The sequence below is a fragment of the Mastigoproctus giganteus genome, chromosome 11, assembly GCF_048544385.1.
Source record: "Mastigoproctus giganteus isolate SK-2022 chromosome 11, ASM4854438v1, whole genome shotgun sequence".
NCBI classification, from domain to species: Eukaryota; Metazoa; Arthropoda; class Arachnida; order Uropygi; family Thelyphonidae; genus Mastigoproctus; species Mastigoproctus giganteus.
In genome coordinates, this window is record NC_143585.1 from 136,796,276 (window position 1) to 136,820,675 (window position 24,400).

General features: G+C 38.4%; 1 protein-coding gene across 1 annotated transcript in view; it reads right to left on the reverse strand.

Annotated features, from left to right (window-relative positions):
* Positions 1-24,400, reverse strand: part of LOC150078459 (neuroglian-like) — a 442,449-nt gene that overhangs the window by 166,464 nt on the left and 251,585 nt on the right. Inside the window, exons 9-10 of the mRNA XM_090385067.1 lie at positions 12,414-12,519; positions 713-900 (exon numbers count right to left, since the gene is read on the reverse strand). Coding sequence (XP_090241193.1) covers positions 713-900; positions 12,414-12,519 — 294 coding nt within the window. The remainder of the gene's footprint in view (positions 1-712; positions 901-12,413; positions 12,520-24,400) is intronic.

Below are 24,400 nucleotides of genomic sequence, written 5' to 3' on the forward strand. Positions count from 1 at the left end.
AATTAGAAACTGAAAATGTGTTTTCCTTACTCAGTGTGCTTTTGATAAGAAGCATGCCCTACCACTTCACTCCTTGTACTACTCTTTGTTTTCTATCCTTTCTCAATAGATGCTATACTAAAAGTCTCCTATACTACACTGTCTCCTATTTCTGGATGATACCAAGTTTCCATAGTTCTATTATGTCAGCATTAGTTGTTCTAACCAATTCAAACTCCCTCATTCAATAGAATAATAAGCATTAGTTCATTGCAAATAAGCCAAATACCTAAATGTCACTATATAATAAGTAAATAAATAGATGGTATAACAAAACAGAATTCAAACTCCTTTAAAGTAGATATTTGTCATACATAGCTAAAAATAAGAATGAATACAAATTACACTTGTGGGCTGTATAGCAACACAGCAAAATTATCTTCACCAACCAAATATTGTACTTAAAGTTATATGAAACAGATCACTAAACAGCATCTATGGTATAACTTTCAACTGATAGTTTGTTTGTTTTTTTATCTTAAAATAAACTATATGTTCAAATACAATTTCCCAAAATAAAAATACAAAAAGTTTAGAAACTGTATAATTACAATTTAATGAATATTAAAAAAATATGTTTAATATTTAATTTCAACACACTAAAGCATCAGTGAAAAATTTAGTAAGGCAGTGATAGCCTACTCAAAATTATAACTTTTTTTCTAATACTCACATTCTACATTTACAGCCATAGATTGAGTCTGTGCTATTCCAACTCCATTAGTTGCTGTACATTCATAGGTACCTTCATCTTGAAAATCTACTTGTTTTATTTTAAGTGTTTTTCCATAGTTTGCATATATCATTCTGTTTGACTGCAAGCTCCCACCTTTTTTGCTCCATGCAATTTCAGGTACAGGCCTGCAAAAATACAGAATTATATAATATAAGAAGTAATCATATGTTATAATAAACAATTCTATTATAGGAAGGTATGAGGCTGCATGTCTCCTAGTCAAATGGTAAGCAGACATGAAAAATCATGTTTTGCATCACCAGTTAACAGCTTTCCATATAATTCTAAATCTTGTTAAACAAAGAGACACTGGAGAGAATTTGCAAGGCTCATGGGGTAGAATTTTTCACAGCATGGTCTGTGCTTGTTAACAGAAAAACTGTACAGGTATGGAGCACTCTTAAATAGAAAGGGTGCAAGAATATTTGCTGAAGCAACTGGGACAGTGATAGGTGGGTCAGAAAACTGCTAGCTTAGGGGAATACACAGACTAATAGATTAACTAGACCACAGGCAAAGGTGAAAGTGATTCTTGCACTGTTCAATTAGAATGTGCAGCAGCCAGGAAAGTAAGGTGTTGGGGATTAGAGTCCCTGCTAAGATTCATTGTGGAACAAGTAAATACATAAGCTGTGATAGGGTAACTAAGAGTAATACAATGTGTATGTGCACTTATGTTAGAAGCAATGATATTAAATTTGTTTAATTTGAAGTCATCAAAGGCAGACGTTGCAGGGATAGCGGATACATGGTATCACTCAGACAAAAGTGATGCTGAATTTGAATATGGGGAGAACAATGTATACAGGAAGGACAAACAGGACAGGAGGGGTGGACAGTTTATGCTCTTAGTTAAGAAGCATATTAAATCTAAGGTAGTGTATCCAGTTGCTGTGGGTGACTAGTGCATTGCTTTCATGTGACATAAGCACTGCAAAAACGAAATTTAGAGTAGGAGTGTGCTATAGGCCTAATGACAGTGATGAGTATACTAAAGAACGATACAAAGGAAAGATGTGGGCCAGTATATTAGAATGTCGTAAAACGTGGGGATTTTAACTTTCCAGATGTTGACTGGAATTTGTAAGTTGGTCACTCACACACACACACACACACACACACTAGCAAGACTTGTGGATTTAATGGATGATTGTTTTCTACAACAGCAGCATGTCAGAGAGGCAACAAAAGGAAGCATCATTCTAGATCTGGCTATCAGCAGTGATCCTTCATGCATTACCTGCAAGTAAAAGGCTTGTTGGGTGGCAGCAATCACAGTGTAATAATGTGAATTTAATTAAATACCTAACTACTGTCAAGGATAAAGGGAAAGGATTTTACTTTCGTAAGGGTGACTATAGTGATTTCATAGTTTTTAAATTCTATGCAGTGGGAATAGTAGTAGTAGTAGCATGTGATGCAAGAAAGCAAGTGTATGAGCTTATGCAGCATAAGCCAAAAAAAAAAAAAAAAAAAACACACCATTCCCAACAAATGCCTGTCCGATTCCACCTTAAATTTATTTAACCTATCAACTTCCACAACGACAGATGGAAGTTTGTTACATCAATTAACCACCCGCTGGCTAAAGGCAAATTTCCGCACATCTATTCTACATCTGTCTTTTCTTAATTTGAATATATGCCCCCTTAGGTTCATAATCTGAACAAGTGGAAGGAGCCCATCAGAATTCAGCTTGCTCAACCCATTCAAGGTCTTATACACCTCAATCAGATCACTGCACAGGTGCCTGTCTCCAGCCACTGCAATTTGCAGAACTTAATCCTCTCTTGGTAAAAGGATCCCTTCATTACCCTCACCCTTCTCTGTACCTTCTTTGTTGCCCTTCTCTGTACAAGCTCAAGCAAATCTACATCCTTCCTAAAATGAGGCCTCCAGACCTGTACGCAGTACTCAAGGCGTGGCCTGACCATTGCCTTATACAGAGGGACAATCACCTACTTTTCCCTGCTAGCAAAATTCCTATATATCATTGACAAAACCCCATGACCTGCCCTGGCAGCCTGTCTGCATTGCTCAGAAAACTTCATATCTGATTGGACAATTACTCCCAGGTCTTTTTCATTTTCTACCATCTTAAGTGTAGTACCACACAGTTGGTACGTTTCTCTGGGGTTACTTCTACCCATATACAGTACTTTGCATTTTTCAAGGTTAAACTTCAGTTGCCACTTCTTAGTCCATCTACCCAAATTTTCTAGATCCTGTTGGAGTAGCACACTACCATTATTGTCATTAACAACCCTGCCAACCTTTGTATCATCTGCAAACTTCAACACTAAGCCTGATATACTTTCATCAATATCATTGATAAATATACAAAACAACAGTGGACCCAACAGCGAACCCTGTGGGACTCCACTAATAACATTAGTCCAAGAAGAGCAGCACCCATTGATTACCACCCTCTGTCTTCTCCCACTCAACCATCCTTTTATTCATTGTAGCAATTTACTCTTAATACCATTCTGCTCCAATTTGTACAATAGTCTTCCATGTGCAACAGTGTAAAAAGCTTTCCTGAAATCCAAGTATATGATATCAAAATTATGTTTTGAATCCAGTTCCTTTGTAACCACATCATAATATCCTATCAAATTTGTCAGACAAGACTTTCCCTTAACAAACCCATGCTGTGTCTGAATTATTGCTGCAGTCTTGTCTAGATGATCCTGCAACGCATCTTTAACCAGTGACTCCATTATTTTACCTGGAACAGAAGTTAAACTAACTGGTCTGTAATTACTCGTGTCACCCTTTCATCCCCTTTGTGAATTGGGGATACATTTGCACATCTTGAGTCCGTGGGGACCTCCCGAGTCCAAGGATGCTCTCATAATTATGGCTAAGGGTTTGCTTAGTTGCTTTGCCACCTCCTTTAATAACTGAATGACTGATGATGTTACCAACAGCAAATTCTAAATGAGAAGCATCCCTGGATGCTTCTCATTTAGAATTCCAGGGAAGTAATCATATAAACTACTAAGCTTTTCATACCAAAAAAAGAAATACTGTTCAAGTCTTCGACCTAAATGGATGTCAGGTGAACTACTGAGACAGAGACCAGATAAATGCACACATTTAAAAGCCCACGCGAAAATTCTGCACAGAAAAACCCCCACTGTCATAAATGCTACATGAAAAATTGCTCACACGGATAAATGCTCACACAGAAGAATGCTCACATTATTTTTAGTTTACTAAAAACAAATTATTTTATATTTCAAAATGCAACAAAATGTTGAATCTATATATTTTAGTCTTACTTCTATACAATGTATTTTAATATAACTTTTGATATAAAACTTTTGATTTAATATAAAGTAGAATATTTGGATGTAAATGTTTGTAAGGGAAATTACAGGAAATGAAATGCTCTGGTTTTATTGCAACTAATGCCTTTTATTTTATTTATAAAATTAGATAGTATAAACCAGAGCTGTAATGCTCAATACGTTCTATGTTGATATCAATATTTGTAAAATAATAAGAGAAGTTTACCTCAATATAGTACGTAGAACACTTCCGTATAATACTCTCCAGAAATTAAAATGAAAAAAATCAAAAATCTTACATCAGAGTAACAAATAATTAAAAATCAATTTAACACAATTAAAAATCAATTTAACACAGTGTAAATTGATTTTTAATTGTGTTAAATTTATTTTTAATTATTTGTTACTCTGATGTAAGATTTTCGATTTTTTCATTTTAATTTCTGGAGGGTATTATAAAGGAAGTGTTCTACATATTGAAGTAAACTTCTCTTGTTATTTTACAAAAATATATGAGCAGTCAACACTTTTTGGTTTTTTATCAACAAACAACTAATTCACACATATCAGTACACCATAGATCAGCATTTAAGGAATTGGCAGCAGAAAGATTTTTTTTTTTTTTTTTTTTGGCTGATGCTTTATAAGCTTGCATTCTTCCGTCATCTGCCACTACTAATACTATTTCCACATGATTCAAATAATAAATAACTATCATGTCAACAACAAAGGTTTGTTTGTATGGGGATTTATTAGGTGCATCGGCAACTATGGCCATAGTGCACCAAACAACAAAGGGACGTATGTGAAATAGAGTACAGTAATTACATACAGTACCACTATCATAGATCTGCTTTGGATAGCAATACACCAGAAGTGGCTTACAGAATGAAAAGAAATAATATACAGATAACAGCTCAGTGTTAATGGCTTGGATAAATTTGGCAAGGATAAATGCTATAGTCCTGTCAGTTTGATAGTGTGGAAATCTAGGAGGATATGTTTGTCAAATGTAAAAAACCTGTAAATTTACACCTTTGTTAACTGTAAAATTATGAGGACCAGTACGAAAGTAATGCCTCCTAATTTTTTGCTTTCAAATGAGGCACCATAGGTCATTTTATGTCACTGAGTGGTCACTAGTGGTCTAGAATTTCATGATACTGAGTGGCGCTGTGATCAGTCTCATGAGAGCAGCACAAGGATAGTTCAAAATGGTGGATGTTACAGATATATGTATCAAGCAAAGAGTGGTGATTGAATTTCTTACCAAGAAGTGACACCAATTGAAATCCATACATGTCTCAAAAATGTTTACGGTGATGATACTGTAGATGTTAGTACACTTAGACATTGAGTAAGACACTTCCAACAGACTTCCATCTGTTGTTGTGGAAGTTGATAGCTTAAATAAATTTAAGGCTGAACTAGACAAACATTTGGAGTGACCGGATGGGTGAAATGGGAAGGGTGTTTTTTTTTTTTTTGGCTTATGCTGTATAAGCTTGCTTTCTTGCATCATATACCTCAACTATTGCTAAGGTTTTTCTTACCTCCTTTGCCACCTGCTTTAATATAATTGGACAGATTTCATCAAATACAGGTGCCTTTTTTTATGTCCGTCTTAAAAATTTCTCTTCTACTTTCCTTTCATTTATCACAGAGTCATTTAATTTCTCATTAGATTTTGATGCACATCAGACATACAATCTTCTAAAGAATTCCTAATGTGTAAATGTAGATACAAAATACCTATTCAAATTTCTCAGAAACCACAGCAGGGTCATCAATAGATAACTTACTAACATAAAGATGCTCATTGTAATTGAACCCCTTCCTTCTACTGTTATATAAACATAGAAGTCTTTGCTGTTTTATTTTTCTTTGCATTCTTTGCCAGAAACTTTTCATAATCTGCCTTAGCTTGCCTAACACCTCTATGACTTGATTACAGACTAAACTATATCTATCATATGTGTTGTGTCACCTATTTAATTTATACACATCCCATGCACTTTTCTTCTCGGCCACATGTCTCAATAGTTCATCTGACATCCATTTAGGTCTAAGCCTTGAACAGTATTTCTTTGTTAGTATTAAATGGGTGGCTGAGGGGGAGAAGACAGAGAGTGGTAATCAATGGACACTGCTCATCGTGGACTAATGTTATTAGTGGAGTCCCTCAGGGCTCAGTGTTGGGTCCATTATTGTTTTCTGTATTCATAAATGATATTGATGATGGTATATCAAGCTTAATGTCGACGTTTGCAGATGATACAAAGGTGGGCAGGGTTGTCAAGGACACTACTGACACTATGCTGCTGCAACAGGATCTGGAAAGGTTGAGCAGATGGGCTGAGAGGTGGCAAATGAAGTTTAACATTGACAAATGTAAAGTACTACACATGGGAAACAGCAACCTCAGAGCAACGTATCAACTCTGTGGTACTACACTGACAGTGGTAGAGAATGAAAGGGACCTGGGGGTGGTTGTTTTTTTTTTTTTTTTTTTTGATTTGGTAGTTGTTGGCGCATCGGCTTCTGTGGCCATATTGCACCTCCCAAGGTTTTTGCAGTACTTTGATCCAAGCCCGAGGTGGGAATCGAACCCGCGACCTTTGGATTGCCGGGCAGGTACTTTACCCACTCGGCTAGCCCGGTCGGCGGGGGTGGTTGTGCAGGCAGATATGAAGTTCTCTGAGCAGTGCAGACGGGCTGCAAGAGTAGCTCATGGTGTATTGTCAATGATATATAGGAATTTTTCTAGCAGGGATAAGGAGGTGATTATTCCCTTGTATAAGGCTATGGTCAGGCCACACCTAGAGTACTGTATACAGGTCTGGAGGCCTCATTTCAAGAAGGATGTAGAGCGGCTGGAACGAGTACAGAGAAGGGCAACAAGATTAGTGAATGGAACAAAGGGGTGCTCTTACGAAGAAAGGCTTAAGTTTTGCAAATTACAGTGTCTGGAGACTAGGCACCAGCGAGGTGATCTGATAGAGGTGTATAAAGCATTGAATGGTTTGAGCATGCTCAATGCTGACGGGATTCTTCCTCTCGCTCAGAATAATCACCTGAGAGGGCATAAATTCAAATTGAGGAAAGACAGATGTAGGATAGACGTGCGGAAATTTGCTTTTAGCCAGCGAGTGGTTGGTTGGTGGAACAGACTTCCATCCCTTGTCGTGGAAGTTGATAGCCTAAATAAGTTTAAGGATCAGCTGGACAGGTATTTTTTGAACGAACAGAGGAGTAAAGTGGAAGTGGTTTTTTTTTTTTTTTTTTTGGCTGATGCTGCATAAGCTTGCTTTCTTGCATCAAATGCCTCTACTAATGCTAATGCTAATTGCTCAGTGCTGATTGGATTGTTCCTCTTGCCCAGATTACTCCACTGAATATTTCCCATTTAGAATTTTTGGTAACATCACCAGTCGGTCCCACTGCTAAGAATTTAAAAACTGTCTGAGACTGCCTGGAACTTCTGGGTTTGTCACTACACACTAGAAAGGGTTTTGTGGATTTATTAGATGATTGTTATCTACAGCAGCATGTTCGAGAGGCAACCAGAAGGAGTAATACTCTTGATCTGATTATCAGCAGTGACTCTTCATGCATTAAGAATCTACAGATAAAGGAACCACTATGTGGTAGTGATTACAGTGTGCTGATGCAGCATTTACTCAAAGATGAAACTACCATCAGGGGTAAAGGAAAGGGTTTTTCCTTTCGTAAAGGTGATTATAGTGGTCTGAGACAGTTTTTCAATTCTATACAGTGGTTACCAACAGCAAATTCTGATGATGTTACCAACGGCAAATTCTAAATGGGAAGCATTCAAGGATTTAATCTTGGAAGCTACAAGGCTTTTTTCTACCAACTAAGAAATATTGTCAGATGAACTAATGAGACTCATGGGAGAGAAGAAAAATGCATGGGATGCATATAAATTATCAGGCAACACATAAGCCTATGGTAGATATAAAGCTAGTCTGTAATCAAGTCACAAAGGAGGTTAGGCTGGCAAAGGCAAATTAAGAGAAATTTTTGGCAAAGGATGCATGAAAAAAAAACAAAAAAAACAGCAAAGGTTTCTTCACTTATGTAAACTCTAGAAAGAAGGGGATGAATCAGATTGGTCCACTTGACATCGATGGTTTGACTGTTGATGATCCTGCTGAGGTAGCTGACAAACTGAATGAGTATTTATTCAGGGAGGAGAATGCCAGAAGTTTATCAAACTCTGGCAGGGAACTAAATGATTTTGTAATAATTGAGAGCAAAGCAGAGGAGAAATTGTTGAAAGAAAGGCACTGGGGGAGGATGGGATCTATGCAGTTATATAGCATTAGTAGAGGCATGTGATGCAAGAAAGCAAGCTTTTCAGCATCAGCCAAAAAAAAAAAAAAAAGCACCACTCCCATTTCACCCCTCCGTTCGTTCAAAATACCTGTCCAGCTGAGCCTTAAATTTGTTTAGGCTATCAACTTCAACAACAAGTGATGGAAGTCTGTTCCACCAACCAACTACCCGCTGGCTAAAGGCAAATTTCTGCACATCTATCCTACATCTGTCTTTCCTCAATTTGAATTTATGCCTTCTCAGGTGATTATTCTGAGCAAGAGGAAAAATCCCATCGGCATTGAGCATGCTCAAACCACTCAAGGCTTTATACACCTCTATCAGATCACCTCGCTGGTGCCTAGTCTCCAGACTCTGTAATTTGCAAAACTTTAGCCTTTCTTTGCAAGAGGAACCCTTTGTTCCATTCACTAATCTTGGAATATATATATATTAAATGAGGCAGCAAAGAAACTAAGCAAACCCTTGGCCATGACTATAAGAGCCTTTTTGGATTCAGGGAGATCCAAATGGACTGGAAATGTGTAATTGTGTCCCCAATTGGCAAAGGGGGGGGATCAAAGGGTGATACAAGCAATTACAGACCTGTTAGCTTAATTTCTGTTCCAGGGAAAATAATGGAGGCACAGGTTAAAAAAGCACTGCAGGATCATCTAGATAAGACTGCAGTTACAGTTCAAAGACAGCATGGATTTGTTAAGGGGAAGTCTTGTCTGACCAATTTGATTGGATACTATAATGTGGTCACAAAAGAGCTGGATGCAAAAAATAAGTTTGATATTATATACTTGAATTTCACAAAAGCTTTTGATACTGTTCCACATGGAAGACTACTGTACAAATTGGAGCAATATGACATTAAAGGCAAATTGCTGCTATGGATAAAAGGATGGTTGAATGGGAGAAGACAGAGTGGTAATCAATGGACAGTGCTCTTCGTGGACTAATATTATTAGTGGTGTCCCTCAGGTGTCCGTGTTGGGCCCATTGTTTTCTGTATTTATCAATGATATTGATCAAGGTATATCAGGCTTAATATCCAAGTTTGCAGATGATACAAAGGTTGGCAGGGTTAGTACACTACTGCAACAGTATCTAGCAAAGTTGAGCAGATGGGCTGAGAGGTGGCAACTGAAGTTTAACAGTGACAAATGTAAAGTACTGCATATGGGTAGGAGTAACTTCAGGGTAACATACTGACTCTGCAGTACTACACTCACTGTAGTAGAGAATGAAAAATACCTGGGGGGTAATTGTACAGTCAGATATGATGTTTTCTGAGCAGTATAGACAGGCTGCAAGAGTAGCTCATGGAGTTGTGTCAATGATATACAGGAATTTTTCTATGAGGAATAAGGAAGTGATTATCCCGTTGTATAAGGCAAAGGTCAGGCCACACCTTGAATACTGTATATAAGTCCAGAGACTTCATTTTAGAAAGGATGTAAGCTGCTGGAATGAGTACCAAGAAGGGCAACTAGACTGGTGAATGGAACAAAGGGTTGCTTTTACAAAGAAAGAGCTAAAGTTCTGCAAATTGCTGTTTGTAAACTACGCACCTGCAAGGTGATCTGATTGAGGTGTTTAAGGCCTTGAATGGATGGAGCAAGTTCAATGCTGATGGGATTCTTCCTCTTGCCCAGATAACTCCCGTGAGGGGAGTTATCTGGGCAAGATAACTTCAAACTGAGATAATTTCAAACTGAGAAAAGACTTGTAGAATAGATGTGCAGAAATTTGCCTTTGGCCAGGGGTTGGTTGACTGCGAACAAACTTCCAAAGGCAGAACTAGACAAACATTTGGAGTTTGTCTAGTTCTGCCTTTCTAGTTCTGAGTTTATTTTTTTATTTTGGCTCATGCCATATAAGTTTGATTACTTGCATCACATGCCTCTATTAATGCTAATGACCGTTACAAAAGCAAAAGTTTTTCCCTTTACCCTTGACAATAGTTATGTCTTTAATTAAATTGCACATTAGTATGCTGTGTTCACTGCCAACCAATAGGTCTTTTACCTGATAATAATCAGATCACTCTGTCAGGTAACCAGATCACTCTGTAATCTGGTTAATGATCTGGTGATCACAACCAGATCACCAGATCATTAACCAGATCACAGAGTGACCTGGTTATCGTCATTAAGAATCTGCCTCAATATATATACAATACTGCCCTTTGTTATCTTTGATATGGTCATTACTGATGATAACCAGATCACAGAATATCGCTTCCTCTTGTTGCCTTTCTAACATTCTGGTGTAGAAACAGTCATCCAAGAAATCCACAAAAGTCTTGATAGTGTGTGAGTGACCAATCCACAAATTCCACTCAACATCTGGAAAGTTAAAATCCCCAATTATGAGACATTCTGATTTGTTGGTCCACTGTATTTCTCTGTATAGCTGTTTGGTATACTCATCATAGTTATTAGGCCAACAACACATTCCTACTTTCAGTTTTCTTTTCCCAGTGTTTATACCACACCAAACTGTCTTAACTGCACTTGTCACCTATGTCAACTGGATGCACTGCCTCAGATTTAATATGCTTCTTAGCTAAGAGCATAATCCCTCCATATCTCCTGTCTTGTCTGTCCTTCCTGTATACATTAAAGTATAGTACAGTATGTTCCAACTAGGTTTACCAAATAGCTAACAGTTCCTAGTCATAATGTGTGCAGTATCATTTCTGTGTTGTTTATTTACAATACAGAAGTGATACTGCAAGATATTGTTTTAAAAATACCGCAAATGATATGGTTTTAAAAGAAGCACCTTTTAATATGCAGTTCAAACAACATGCAGTTACCGAGTTTCTGAAAGTTAAAAATGTCAGACTTGTCACTGAGTACTAGCCATTTATAAGAAGGGATAAAAGTTTTTCCAGCAGGGTTTGTCAGAATTGGACCAATCACATATCACTGTAACTTTAGCAATTTCAAATAAATGTGGTCAACACTTTGTCTGAGCTAGGGTGAAAAAGATTATGAATGAACCAGGTCTCCAAGAAGTTTGTAAAAGAAATGAAAAGACAATTAATTGACTGGAGACTGTAAGCCAGAATGCAATTCACAGTTCAAATAATATCACAAAAAACATCTCCACATCCAAGAAGAATTCTAAGCCTAAGAATTGGACACCTCAGAATGATCTGGCTGATGCTGCTTCAGCTTTGGAATTAGCTGGAACACCATTCATCTAGCAACTCTCCCTTAGAATTCTAGAAAACAGCAAACTGTTTGACTGTGGGTTTGAATTAGTCTCTTTTTCCAAATACTTTAGTGTGGATAACATTGAAGTTTCAAAAAAAGTGAACACAGTCAATTCAGTACACTGAGATATTGAACAGGCTAAAAAAAATAATAATAATCAAACAAGGCCTAGTAATATAGCAATGCTAATTGAACATAAAAATATAGCAACTGCTGACTCTAACAAAGAAGTTAAAGCAGTCATGAAAGATAGTCATTAAGCCAAAAGAATTTAACTTGAACATAAAAAACATTTATTAAGAATTGGTCAAAAAAGTATTGGTCAAAAGTATCAAAAATGATAGTCAAATATGTTTTTAGATGCAAATTTTATTATTATTATTATTAGCCATATGGTGCAAGGAAGTCTGAGGCTTATGCTGCACCAGCCAAAAAAAAAATTTCCGAACTACCCAGAGAGAGAGAGAGAGAGAGAGAGAGAGAGAGAGAGAGAGAGAGAGAGAGAGAGAGAGAGAGAGAGAGAGAGAGAGAGAGAGAGAGAGAGAGAAAATGGAATCACCAAGGAAGAGAAGAATGATGATGTCCAGCTCAGGGCCCTGGGTGTGCCAAGCCCATACTCACCAAATGTGAGTCCCTGGGGTTAACTATTATTTTTTTTTCATTGTGATTTATCTTGATTTCTTCAAGAGTTATGCAACAAGAGGCATTACTTTTCATACTACCTTCATACAAATATAAAGAATGTAGATTTCAATTTTAAAAAAAGCTTACGTTCCACCAAATATGCAACTCAATTCCAGCTTATTTCCTCTGAGTGCAATAATGCTGGGAGAAGACACATACTGTTTTGTTGGAGGATAGCCACCTTGTGCTGGAGCTAGGAAAAAAAGAAAATAATAATAATTATTAGTTAGGAAATTTTAGCAAAAAGTGCTTTTTTAAAATTTAACAGCTTCATGCTGAATTATCTATGCTGTTTTATTTACTAAATAAATCATCACAAATATATTTCCTGTCTAAGTAAATTTATTGTAAATTCTAAAACAAATAATCATGTGAACACATGCCATTTTAAGCAAAACTGTTATTAGTTTATATGAACTTCTGTAAAGTTACAAATTCCAATTAAACAGAAAAACCTTGTTCATCTAAGACAACATTAAATTCCTTTCTAAATTTGAATGAAGTCTAGAAAGATGGGTATCCTGCAAGAAGTAAGAATTGATGTAAGCTGAAGTACTGAGATACATGGCAGAGAAAAAAAATGCATTGAATGCATATAAATTATCAGGTGATACAAAAGTAGATATAAACTAGTCTGCAATCAAGTCACAAAGGAGGTTACAAAAGTCAAGGCAGATTATGAGAAGTCTGTGGCAAAGAATGCCAAGAAAAGCAGTAAAGAATTCTTTACTTATATTAACAGTAGAAGGAATGGTATGAATCACATTGGTCCACTGGAAGTTCATGGTTTAACTGTTGATGATTCTGCTCAGGTTGCTGACAGGCTAACTAGGTATTTTGCATCTACATTCATAAATGAATAATTTGTTAGGGAGGAGGATGCCAGAAGTTTATAAAACTCTAACAGGGAGCTAAACATTTTGTGATAACAGAGAGGAAAGTGGAAGAGAAATTGTAGAAGTTAAACATTAAAAAAAAGGTACTTGAGATTGATGGGATCCATCCAATTGTATTAAAGGAGGCAGCAAAAGAGGTAAGCAATACCTCACCCATAATTATGATAGCATCTTTGGATTCAGGGGAGATTCCTGTGGACAGGAGATGTGTATATGTATACTCAATTCACAAAGGGGAATCAAAGTGTGGCAAGAGTAATTACAGACCTGTTAGCTTAACTTCTGTTCCAGGAAAAATAACGGAGTCACTGGTTAAAGAAGCAATACAGAATCGTCCTGACAAGAATGCAGTTATACTTCTTGTAAAGGACAGATCATGTGTGACCAATATGACTAGATACTATGATGCAGTGACAAAGGAACTGGATGCAAAAAATAATTTTGATATCATATACTTCGATTTAAAGAAAACTTTTTATACTGCTGCACAGAAAAGACTGCTGTAAAAAATGGAGCAGTTTGGCAATAAGGGAAAGTTACTGTTATGGATAAAAGGGATGGTTGAGTAGATGACAACAGAGTGGGCATAAGTGGGCAGTGCTCTTCTTGGACTAATGTTATTAGTGGAGTTCCAGAAGGTTTAGTGCTGGGCCCATTGTTGGTTTCTGTATTTATTAATGATATTGATGAAGGTACATCAGGCTTAATTTCTAAGTTTTCAGGTGATACAGAGGTTGGCAAGGTAGTTAATGACAGTAATGAAGGTATGCTGTTGCAACAAGATCTATAAAAATTAGCTAAGAGGGGTACTCATACCAAGAAAGGCTTCATTTCACCAAATTGCAGGCATCTGGAGAGTGGGCACTACAAGGTGATCTGATTGAGTTGTATAAGAAATAGCAACTTAAGTTTAACATTGGCAAATGCAAGGTACTGCATATAGGTTGCAGTTATTCCAGAGTAACATATCAACTGTGTGGTACTACACTCAGGATAATGGAAAATGAATAGGACCTGGGGTAATTGTGCAGTCTGATATGAAGTTCTTCTTACAGTGCAAACAGGATGCCAGAGCAGCTCATGAGGTTTTTTCAACAATATACAGGAATTTTTCTAGCAGGGATAAGCAGATGATTATCCCATTGCATAAGGATTGGTCAGGTCACATCTTGAGTACTGCATACAGGTGTGGAGGACACATTTTAGGAAAGACAGAGCAGCCAGAGTGGGTACAGAGAAGAGCAAAGAGATTGGTGAGAGGAACAAAGGGGTGCTCTTACCAAGAAAGGCTTCATTTCACCAAATTGCAGGCATCTGGAGAATGGGCACCTATGAATTGATCTGATTGAGTTATTTAAGGCTTTGAATGGCTTGAGCAAACTCGATACTGATGGGCTCAGTCTATGCACATGAGGGGGGGGAATAAATTCAAATTGAGGAAGGAAGGTTGAGGAATAGACTTGTGGAAGTTTGCCTTCCACAAACGTGTGGGGCGCCTCCGTAGCCAGGTGGGAAGGAGCAGCAGTGCATAGCACACGCTTCTTGATTAGACCGGGGTTCGAGCCCGTCACCACCAAATACGGAGGATGCGGAAAGGTCAGGGAATGACCACCGCATATCCCGGAGCAATATGGCCTTAGTTGCTAATGCTCCTAAAAACCAAATAACAAACAAACATAACAAACAAACGTGTGGTTGATTACTAGATCAAGCTTCCATCTGTTGTTGTTGTGGAAAGTGGATAGTTTGAATAAATTCAAGGAAAAACTAGACAAACTATTTGAGAAGATGGATAGGGGAAACGGGAATTTATTTATTATTTTTATTTTTTTGGACTGATGCTCTATATGCTTGCTGTCTTAGATTATTTGCCATTATTAATATTAATAATAGTATTAATATGACTGGGGTAGAATTTTTTTCAGCATGGTCTGTGCTTGCTAACAGAAGAGACTGCTTCTACAGGGATGGGGTACACTTAAACAGAAAGGGCACAAGAATATTTTCTGATGTTATCGTGTCAGTGTTAGGTGGGTTGGAAAACTGCTAGCCTGGGGGTTCACAGACTAAAAGATTAACAGTAGCCGCAGGCAGAGGCAAAAGTGATCCTTGCAGCTGCTATTGTAATGAGAAGAAGCCTAGAGAGCAGGTTGCTAGGGATTTCAAGAGCTGCTGGGAGTTATCATGGAACAAGTAAATACATGGGCTGTGTTAGGGTAACTAAGAGCAAGAACAGGTGCATGTATACTTGCATGTACACCAATGCTAGAAATATAGTAAATAAATTTGATGAATTTGAAGTGCTGATCAAGACATCAAAGACAATTGTTGGGATATCAGAGAAATCACACAGATATGAGCAGTGCAGAATTGGAATTTGGGGAGTACAATGTGTACAGAAAGGATAGATAGGGTAGGAAAGGAGTTAGTTAGTTAAGAAGCACAAATTCTAAGGAAGTGCATCCAGTTTATATGGGTGGACAGTGCAATGATGAGTCAGTTTGGTGTGACATAAGCACTGGGAAAGGCTAAATGAGAGTAGGAGTGTGTTATAGGCCTAATGACTCTGATGAGTACAACAAACAATTGTGCAGAGAAACAGAGTGGGCCAGTATATCAGAATCTCTTGTAATGGGGGGATTTAAACTTTTCAGATACTGACTGGAATTTGTGAGTTGGTCACTTGGATGCCAGCAAGACTTTTGTGGATTTATTGGAGGATTGTTTTCTACAGCAACACGTTCGAGTGGCAACCAGAGAGAGTAATACTCTTGATCTGATTATCAGAAGTGATTATTCATGCATTAAGAATTTGCAGATAAAGGAACTACTAGGTGACAGTGACTACAGTTTACTAATATGGGATTTACTTAAAGATGTAACTACCATCAAGGGTAAAGGAAAGGGTTTTTGTTTTCGTAAAGGTGACTATAGTGGTCGCAGACACTTTTTAAATTCTATACAGTGGTATCAACTGATTATATGTTAAAAACAGTGAATTCTAAATGGCAAGATATCAAGGAATTAATTTGGAAGCTATTAGGCTTTTCATACCAACTAAGAAATACTGTTTTTTTTTTTTTTTTTGGTAGTTGTTGGCGCATAGGCTTCTGTGGCCATAATGCACCTCCCAAGGTTTTTGCAGTACATTGATCCAAGCCTGAGGCGGGAATTGAACCCGCGACCTTTGGGTTGCCAGGCAGGCACTTTACCCACCCGGCTAGCCCGGTCGGCAAGAAATACTGTACAAGATTTAGACCTAAATGGATGTCAGATGAACTAATGAGGCTCGAGGCACAGAAGAAAAATGTGTGGGATGCATATAAATTATCAGGTGACACAGAAGCCTCTGGCAGATATAAGCTAGCCAGTAATCAAGTCACAAAGGAGGTTAGGTAGGCGAAGGCTGATTACGAGAAATCATTGGCAAAGGATGCAAAGAAAAACAGTTAGTTAGTTATTTTGGTTTTTAGGAGCATTAGCAACTAAGTCCATATTGCTCCGGGAATATGTGGTGGTCATTCCCTGACCTTTCTGCATCCTCCGTATTTGGTGGTGACGGGCTCGAACCCCGGTCTAATCAAGAAGCGTGTGCTACACACTGCTGCTCCTTCCCACCTGGCTATGGAGGTGCCTCAAAGAAAAACAACAGACTTCTTTACTTATGTAAACTCTAGAAGGAAAGGGATGAAACAGATTGGTCCACTTCGTGTTGGTGGTTCGACTGTTGATGATCCTGTTCAGATAGCGGATAAACTGAATGAGTATTTTGCATCTACATTCATTCGAGGAGTTATTCAAGGAGGGGAGAGAAAAGTTTGCTAAACTCTAACATAGAATTAAATGATTTTGTAATAGTGGAGAGCAAAGTGGAGGAGAAATTGTTGAAGTTAAACATCAAAAAGGCACCTGGGGTGGATGAAATCTATCCAGTTATATTGAAGGAGGCAGTGAGGGAAGTAAGCATACCCTTTGCCATAATTATGAGAGTATCCCTAGATTCAGGGGAAGTCCTCAGCGATTGGAGATATGCAAATGTATCCCCAGTTCACAAAAGGGGTTCAAAGGGTGATGCAAGTAATTATAGAACTGTTAGTTTCACTTCTGTTCAGGGGAAAATAATAGTCACTGCTTAAAGAAGTGCTGCAGGATCACTAGACAAGACAAGACTGCAGTAATAGTTCAGACACAACATGAGTTTGTTAAGGGGAAGTCCTGTCTGACCAATTTGATTGGATACTACGATGTTGTCACAAAGAAACTGGATGTAAAAAATAATTTTGGTATCATATACTTGGATTTCAGGAAAGCTTTTGATACGGTTGCACATGGAAGACTGTGTTAAAAATTGGAGCAGTATGGCATTAAAGGCAAGTTGCTGCAATGGTAAAAGGATAGTTGGGTTGGAGAGGGCAGAGAGTGGTAATAAATGGACACTGCTCTATGTGGACTAATGTTATTAGTGGAGTCCCCTGAGATTCGGTGCTGAGATGATTTATCAATGAAGGTAAAAGTAAAAAGTAAAGTGCAGCCATTATCAACCCACTGCAGGATGGAAGCCTCCTCAACAATTCATGCTGAGGGAAATGGACCATAATCTGCCACGCTGGTCCAGTGCGGGTTGGCAAATCTACCGTATTCAGCAGTCAGGGGCTTGAAACCCGGTCTACTCAAACAGCATGTGCTACTGCACTCCCGCTCCTGACCACTCGGCTACGGAGGCCGTTTTTATCAATGAAGGTATATCAGGCTTAATGTCCAGGTTTGTAGATGATACAAAGGTTTCAGGGTTGTTAATGACAGTAAGGACAGTATGCTACTGCAACATGATCTAGAATAGTTAGGCAGATGGGCTGAGAAATGGCAACTAAATTTTAACATTGACAAATGCAAAGTGCTGCATATGGGTAGCAGTAACCAAGAGAAATGTACCAACATGTGGTACTACACTCAGGGAGGAGGAAAATGAAAAAGACCTGGGGGTAATTGTGCAGTCAGATATGAAGTTCTCTGAGCAGTGCAGATGGGCTGCCAGAGCAGGTCATGGAGTTTTGTCAATGATATGTACGAATTTTGCTAGCAGAGACAACGAGGTGATTACCCCCTTGTATAAGGCAATGGTCAAGCCACACCTTGAGTACTGCATACAGGTCTGGAGGCCTTATTTTAGAAAGGATGTAGAGTTGCTAGAGTACGGAGAAGGGAAACAAGATTTGTGAGAGGAACAAAGGGGTTCTCTTATCAAGAGAGGCTTAAATTCTGCAAGTTGCAGCATCTGGAGACTAATCACCTGCAAGGTGATCTGATTGAATTTTATACACCTTGAATGGTATAAGGCCTTGAATGGTTTGAGCAGGCTCAACGCTGATGGGATACTTCTGCTTGTTCAGATTAAGAATCTGAGGGGGCACAGATTCAAATTGAGGAAAGACAATTGTAGAATAGATGTGCCGAAGGTTGCCTTTAGCCAGCAGGAGATAAAAAATTGATTGCTGAAACAGACTTCCATTTGTTGTTGTGGAAGTTGATAGCTTAAATAAATTTAATACTGAACTAGACAAACATTTAGAGTGACCGGATGGGTGAAATGGGAACTTTTTTTTTTTTGGCTGATGCTATATAAGCTTGCTTTCTTGCATCATATGCCTCAACTAATGCTAATGTCTGGCTCCTACAAATGCATACAGATAGATTTATCTGTAACTTTGCACAAATTCAACAAATAAAAGTTCGGCTTAAAACTACATGGAGTTAAATGTTTATTAGCATTAGCATTAGTAGAGGCATACGATGCAAGAAAGCAAGCTTATGCAGCATCAGCCAAAAAAAAAAAAACCCGCTCCCATTTCACCCCTCCATTCATTCCAAAAACCTGTCCAGCTCAGCCTAAAATTTAGTTAGGCTATCAACTTCCACAACAAAAGATGGCAGTCTGTTCCACCAATCAACTACCCACTGGCTAAAGGCAAACTTCTGCACATCTATCTTACAACTGTCTTTCCTCAATTTGAATTTATATCCTATCAGGTGATTATTCTGAGCAAGAAGAAGAATCCCATCAGCATTGAGCATGCTCAAACCATTCAGGGCTTTATACACCTAATCAGATCACCTCGCAGGTGCCTAATCTCCAGACACTGTAATCTGCAAAACTTAAGCCTTTCTTTGTAAGAGCAACCCTTCGTTCCATCCACTAATCTTGTTGGCATTCTCTGTACTCATTCCAACAGCTCTACATCCATCTTAAAACAAGGCCTCCAGACCTGTATACAGTAGTACTCAAGGTGTAGCCTGACCATTGCCTTAAACAAGGGAATTATCACTTCCTTATCCCTGCTAGAAAAATTTCTGTATATCATTGACAAGACACCATGAGCTACTCTTGCAGACTATCTGCACTGCTCAGAAAACTTCATATCTGCCTGCACAATTACCCCCAGGTCCTTTTCATTCTCTACCACTGTCAGTGTAGTAACAGAGTTGATACGTAACTATGGGGTTACTGCTTCCCATATGTAGTACTTTACATTTGTCAATGTTAAACTTCATTTGCCACCTCCAGCCCATCTGCTCAACTTTTCTAGATCCTGTTGCAACAGCATACTGTCATTAGTGTCCTTAATAACCCTGCCAACCTTCGTATCGTCTGCAAACTTGGACATTAGGCCTAATATACCATCGTCAATATCATTCATAAATACAGAAAACAACAACACTAAACCCTGAGGGACTCCACCAATAACATTAGTCCATGAACAGCAGTGTCCATTGATTACAACTCTTTGTCTTCTTCCACTCAACCATCCCTTTATCCATAGCAGCAATTTGCTTCAAATGCCACACTGCTCCAATTTGTGCAGTTTTCCATGTGCATCAGTATCAAAAGCCTTTCCAAGATCCAAATATATGATATCAAAGTTATTCCCTGTATCCAATTCCTTTGTGACCACATCATCGTATCCAATCATATTGGTCAGACAAGACTTCCCCTTAACAAAACCATGCTGTGTCCGAGCTATAACTGAAGTCTTGTCTAGATGAACCTGCAGTGCTTCTTTAACCAGTACCTCCATTAATTTCTCTGGAACAGAAGTTAAACTTATAAGTCTATAATTACTTGTGTTGCCCTTTGATCCTCCTTTGTGAATTGGGGTCACATTTGCACATCTTCAATCTCCAATCCATGGGTATCTCCTCTGAGTCCAAGGAAGCTCTCATAATTATGGCTAAGGGTTTGCTTACTTCCTTTGCTGCCTCCTTTAATATAACTGTATAGATCTCATCCACCCCGGTTTCCTTGTTTATGTTTATCTTCAACAATTTTTCCTCCACTTTCCTCTCAGTTATTACAAAATCATCTAATCATCTAAAATCCACTCATGCACACCTTCTCAATGATAAGCCCTGTTACGTCACTTAAGTGGCAACGAATGTGTAGAGTGGTTCTCTTCAAGACGCCTAGTCAGAGTGAAGAGGAAGAGACCAAACCCTCCAGCACATGACAGCACAACAAAACAAATGGCCCTCAGTCCCCAGCGGCTTTCACTCCCTCTCTTATGGCAGCGAGAAGATCAGAGTGGAAGCAGAGGGTGCTAACAATCTCTGGGTACGACCAGGCTGCCATGCACGGAAACTGATCTTGGCCTGTTACAACACAAGATCGCTCATCAGTGAAGACAGGATATTAGAGCTGGAAAAGGAACTAGAAAATGTGAATTGGAATATTATCGGTTTGGCTGAAACAAGAAGAAGAAATGAATCACTTATAAGTTTATCAAGTGGAAATCTGCTGTGCACCAATGGAAACAGTGAAAGGACTGAAGGTGGAGTTGGCTTTCTGGTCCATAAAGATATAAAAAACAACATTTTGGAATTCAAAAGTAATTCACCAAGGGTTTCAAGACTACTACTCAGGATTTCTAAGAGGTATAAACTAAAGGTTATAATGATTTATAATGATTCGGTGTACATTGAAGAAATGTACACAGAAATTGAGAGTCTTCTAGATGAACAGAAAACTCACTACACTATCATTATGGGGGTTATTATTGCTATTTGGTTTTTAGGAACATTAGCAACTAAGGCCATATTGCTCTGGGTATATGCGGTGGTCATTCCCTGACCTTTCTGCATCCTCCGTATTTGGTGGTCACGGGCTCGAACCCCAGTCTAATCCACGCACTGCTGCTCCTGTCCACCTGGCTATGGAGTGCCCATTATGGGGGGCTTCAATGCTAAGGTTAGAAAGAGACAAAACAGCAAAGAAAGGGGAACTATAGGAAATTTTGGAATTGGTGAAAGAAATGAAAGAGGTGAAAGACTTGTGGAATTTGCAGAATCTCGAGGAATGTCAGTAACAAACACTTTTTTCAAGAAAAGGGTGAACAGAAAGTGGACATGGAAGAGCCCAAAGGATTAACAACTAATGAAATCAACTTCATCCTCGCTAACAGAAGATATATCGTGAATGATGTTACTGTCCTGAACAAGGTAAATGTTGGAAGTGATCACAGAATGGTAAGATGCACACTTGATATAGTTGTAAGAAAAGAAAGGAAAAAACTGACTTGAGTAAATAATACAAAGGTCTTTGAGATAACAGAAGAGGAGAAAAGCAATATGTACTGGAACTTAAGAATGAGTTTGAGCTTCTGCAGACTGCTCAGGACCAAGATATCGATGAGGAATATTACAATTTTCTGAAAGTGATAAAGCCCAAAAAACCTATAGGTAAAAAGAAATCCAAAGAAGAAAAAATTAGTCAAGAAACACTTGTCATGATGAACCGAAGACAACAAATGAAGAGCAAGAAAAACGCTGACAAGTAGAAAAATTGAGTATTGCTGTTATGCAAAGCCATTAGAAAGAGACTCAGAGAGGACATAAGAAAATTTAACACAAGAAAAGTAGAACAAGTATTAAGGGAAAACAAAGGATTTAAATCAGCAGCCATGAGCAGTAATACAGAAAGACAAATGATACTGACTGAAGAACAGTGATGATGTACTTATAAATAGAAGAGAAGGCATAATTCAAATAGCAGAGAGACTACTATAAAGAGTTATACAAGGAGTGAGGGAATGATGCCAGCAGTAGGGCAGATGGATCGCAAATTAGTAACACATACAACATACCTGATATCCTTCCTGATGAGGTAGAACAAGCGTTGAAGAAAACGAAGAATCAGAAAGCCCCGGGGGAAGATGAAGTTACTGTAGAGTTGTTAAAATTTGGAGGAAAAGACATGACACAAAAACTGGCAAGACTCTTCACAAAATGCATTAGAAAAGGTGTGATGCCTAAGGAGTGGAATAATGCAATCATAGTTTTGCTGCATAAGAAAGGAGATAAATCAGAAATTATAGACCAATTAGCTTGTTATCCCACATCTACAAGTTGTTCACAAGGGTCATTACTAACAGATTAGAAAGAATACTTGATGAGAATCAACCGAAAGAGGAAGCTGGCTTTAGGACAGGATCCTCAACTATGGATCCCTTTCACGTAATATCACAGCTAACGGAGAAAGCAAATGAATGTAAAACACCATTATGCCTGGCATTTGTGAATTATGAAAAGGCATTTGACTCCATACAGCATAAGGCAATGTTTCGGGCACTGGAAAGACAAGGCATAGATACACAAGAAAATATATGAGAATGCTACCTCCTTTATTAGACTAGACAAAGACAGTAGGAAATTTAAAATTGAGAAAGGAGTTCAACAAGGCGACACTATCTCCAAAGTTGTTTACTGCTGCCCTTGAGGAAGCTTTCAGAAGATTAGACTGGTTGCAGAAAGGAGTCAATGTGAATGGAGAGTACCTAAACCATTTACAATTTGCAGTTGACATTGTGGTCATAAGCCCCGATCCCAAAGAATTAGGAGAGAAAAATCTTAATCAGTTATGCGGGGAGTTAGTAAGGATTTTGGACTAAAGATGAATATGGCTAAAACAAAAGTAATGATGAACAAGTATGCCACAGAAAGGGATATAATGATTGAAGGAGCAGTAATTGAAAAGGTGGAGTCATATACTTGTCTGGGACAAGTCATTAGCTGTAAAAATGATAAATGGCTGGAAGTCAAGAGAAGAATAAATTTTGGATGGATAGCATTCAGGAAATATAGTCACATACTGAGGAGCAATATCCCAATTTGTCTGAAACGTAAAATAATGAACCAATGTATACTCCCCACCATGACTTATGGAAGTGAAAGTTGGGCACTCACCAAAAGAATGGAAGAGAAGCTGAGAACTACACAGCGAAGAATGGAACAAATTATATTGGGAATCAGACTGTTAGATAAGAAGAGAAACACATGGATTAGGCAGCAAACTCAGGTAAAGGATATTCTTATTAAAACTAAAGAACTAAAATGGTCTTGGGCAGGACATATAGCTCAAAGAGATGATGACAGATGGACTAAGAAAATAACAGAATGGTACCCAAGATTGAAGGGAAAGAGGCTTTGATATAATACAGTCAGATGACCTCTGAAAACAAGTTGTAATCAGCCTTCTGCACTAAGTGGAGCTCTGCTGTAGTCACCTTTCCTCTTCAAGAGCATCTCATGGGATGCATGATGACTCTTCCTATGATTAAAGCCGGCCCCTTTCAAAATTGGCCATGTGGTAGACAGTGGCATACCACCACATTATCTGATGCCACAGAGACCATAACAAAACCAACTCCAAAAACTGCTGTTAAAGGAAGACCTGCAACTAGGTGGAAGGATGGGATCAGTGAACTTTTGGGTGTGACATTTTGTGATGCCGCTCGTATAGCATATGATCGATGCAGTTGGAGGATTTTGTTGGTGGCCACAACAGCTCCTCAGGGAACTATGTGACTGGAAGAAGAGACACAAGAGGAGCTAGAAGAAAACCTGGAGAACAACAACAGAGATGGACAGATGAAATTCATGAGTTTGTGGGTAGTAAATGGATGGCCATTGCACAAAACAGAAGGAACTGGAAAGGCCTTCATCCTGCAGTGGATTGAAAATGGCTGATGATGGAGTTGGGGAGTGGCTGTAAATGCATGCCTGGTGACCTTGACATCACTTTAGGACAGCTACGAGCAAAGAGAGAGATTGAAAAAAGCCCAATGCAGGTACAGGTGCAAAAAGTTAACATATGCACTATATTACATTTAAAGTGTGTTAGTAAATAGT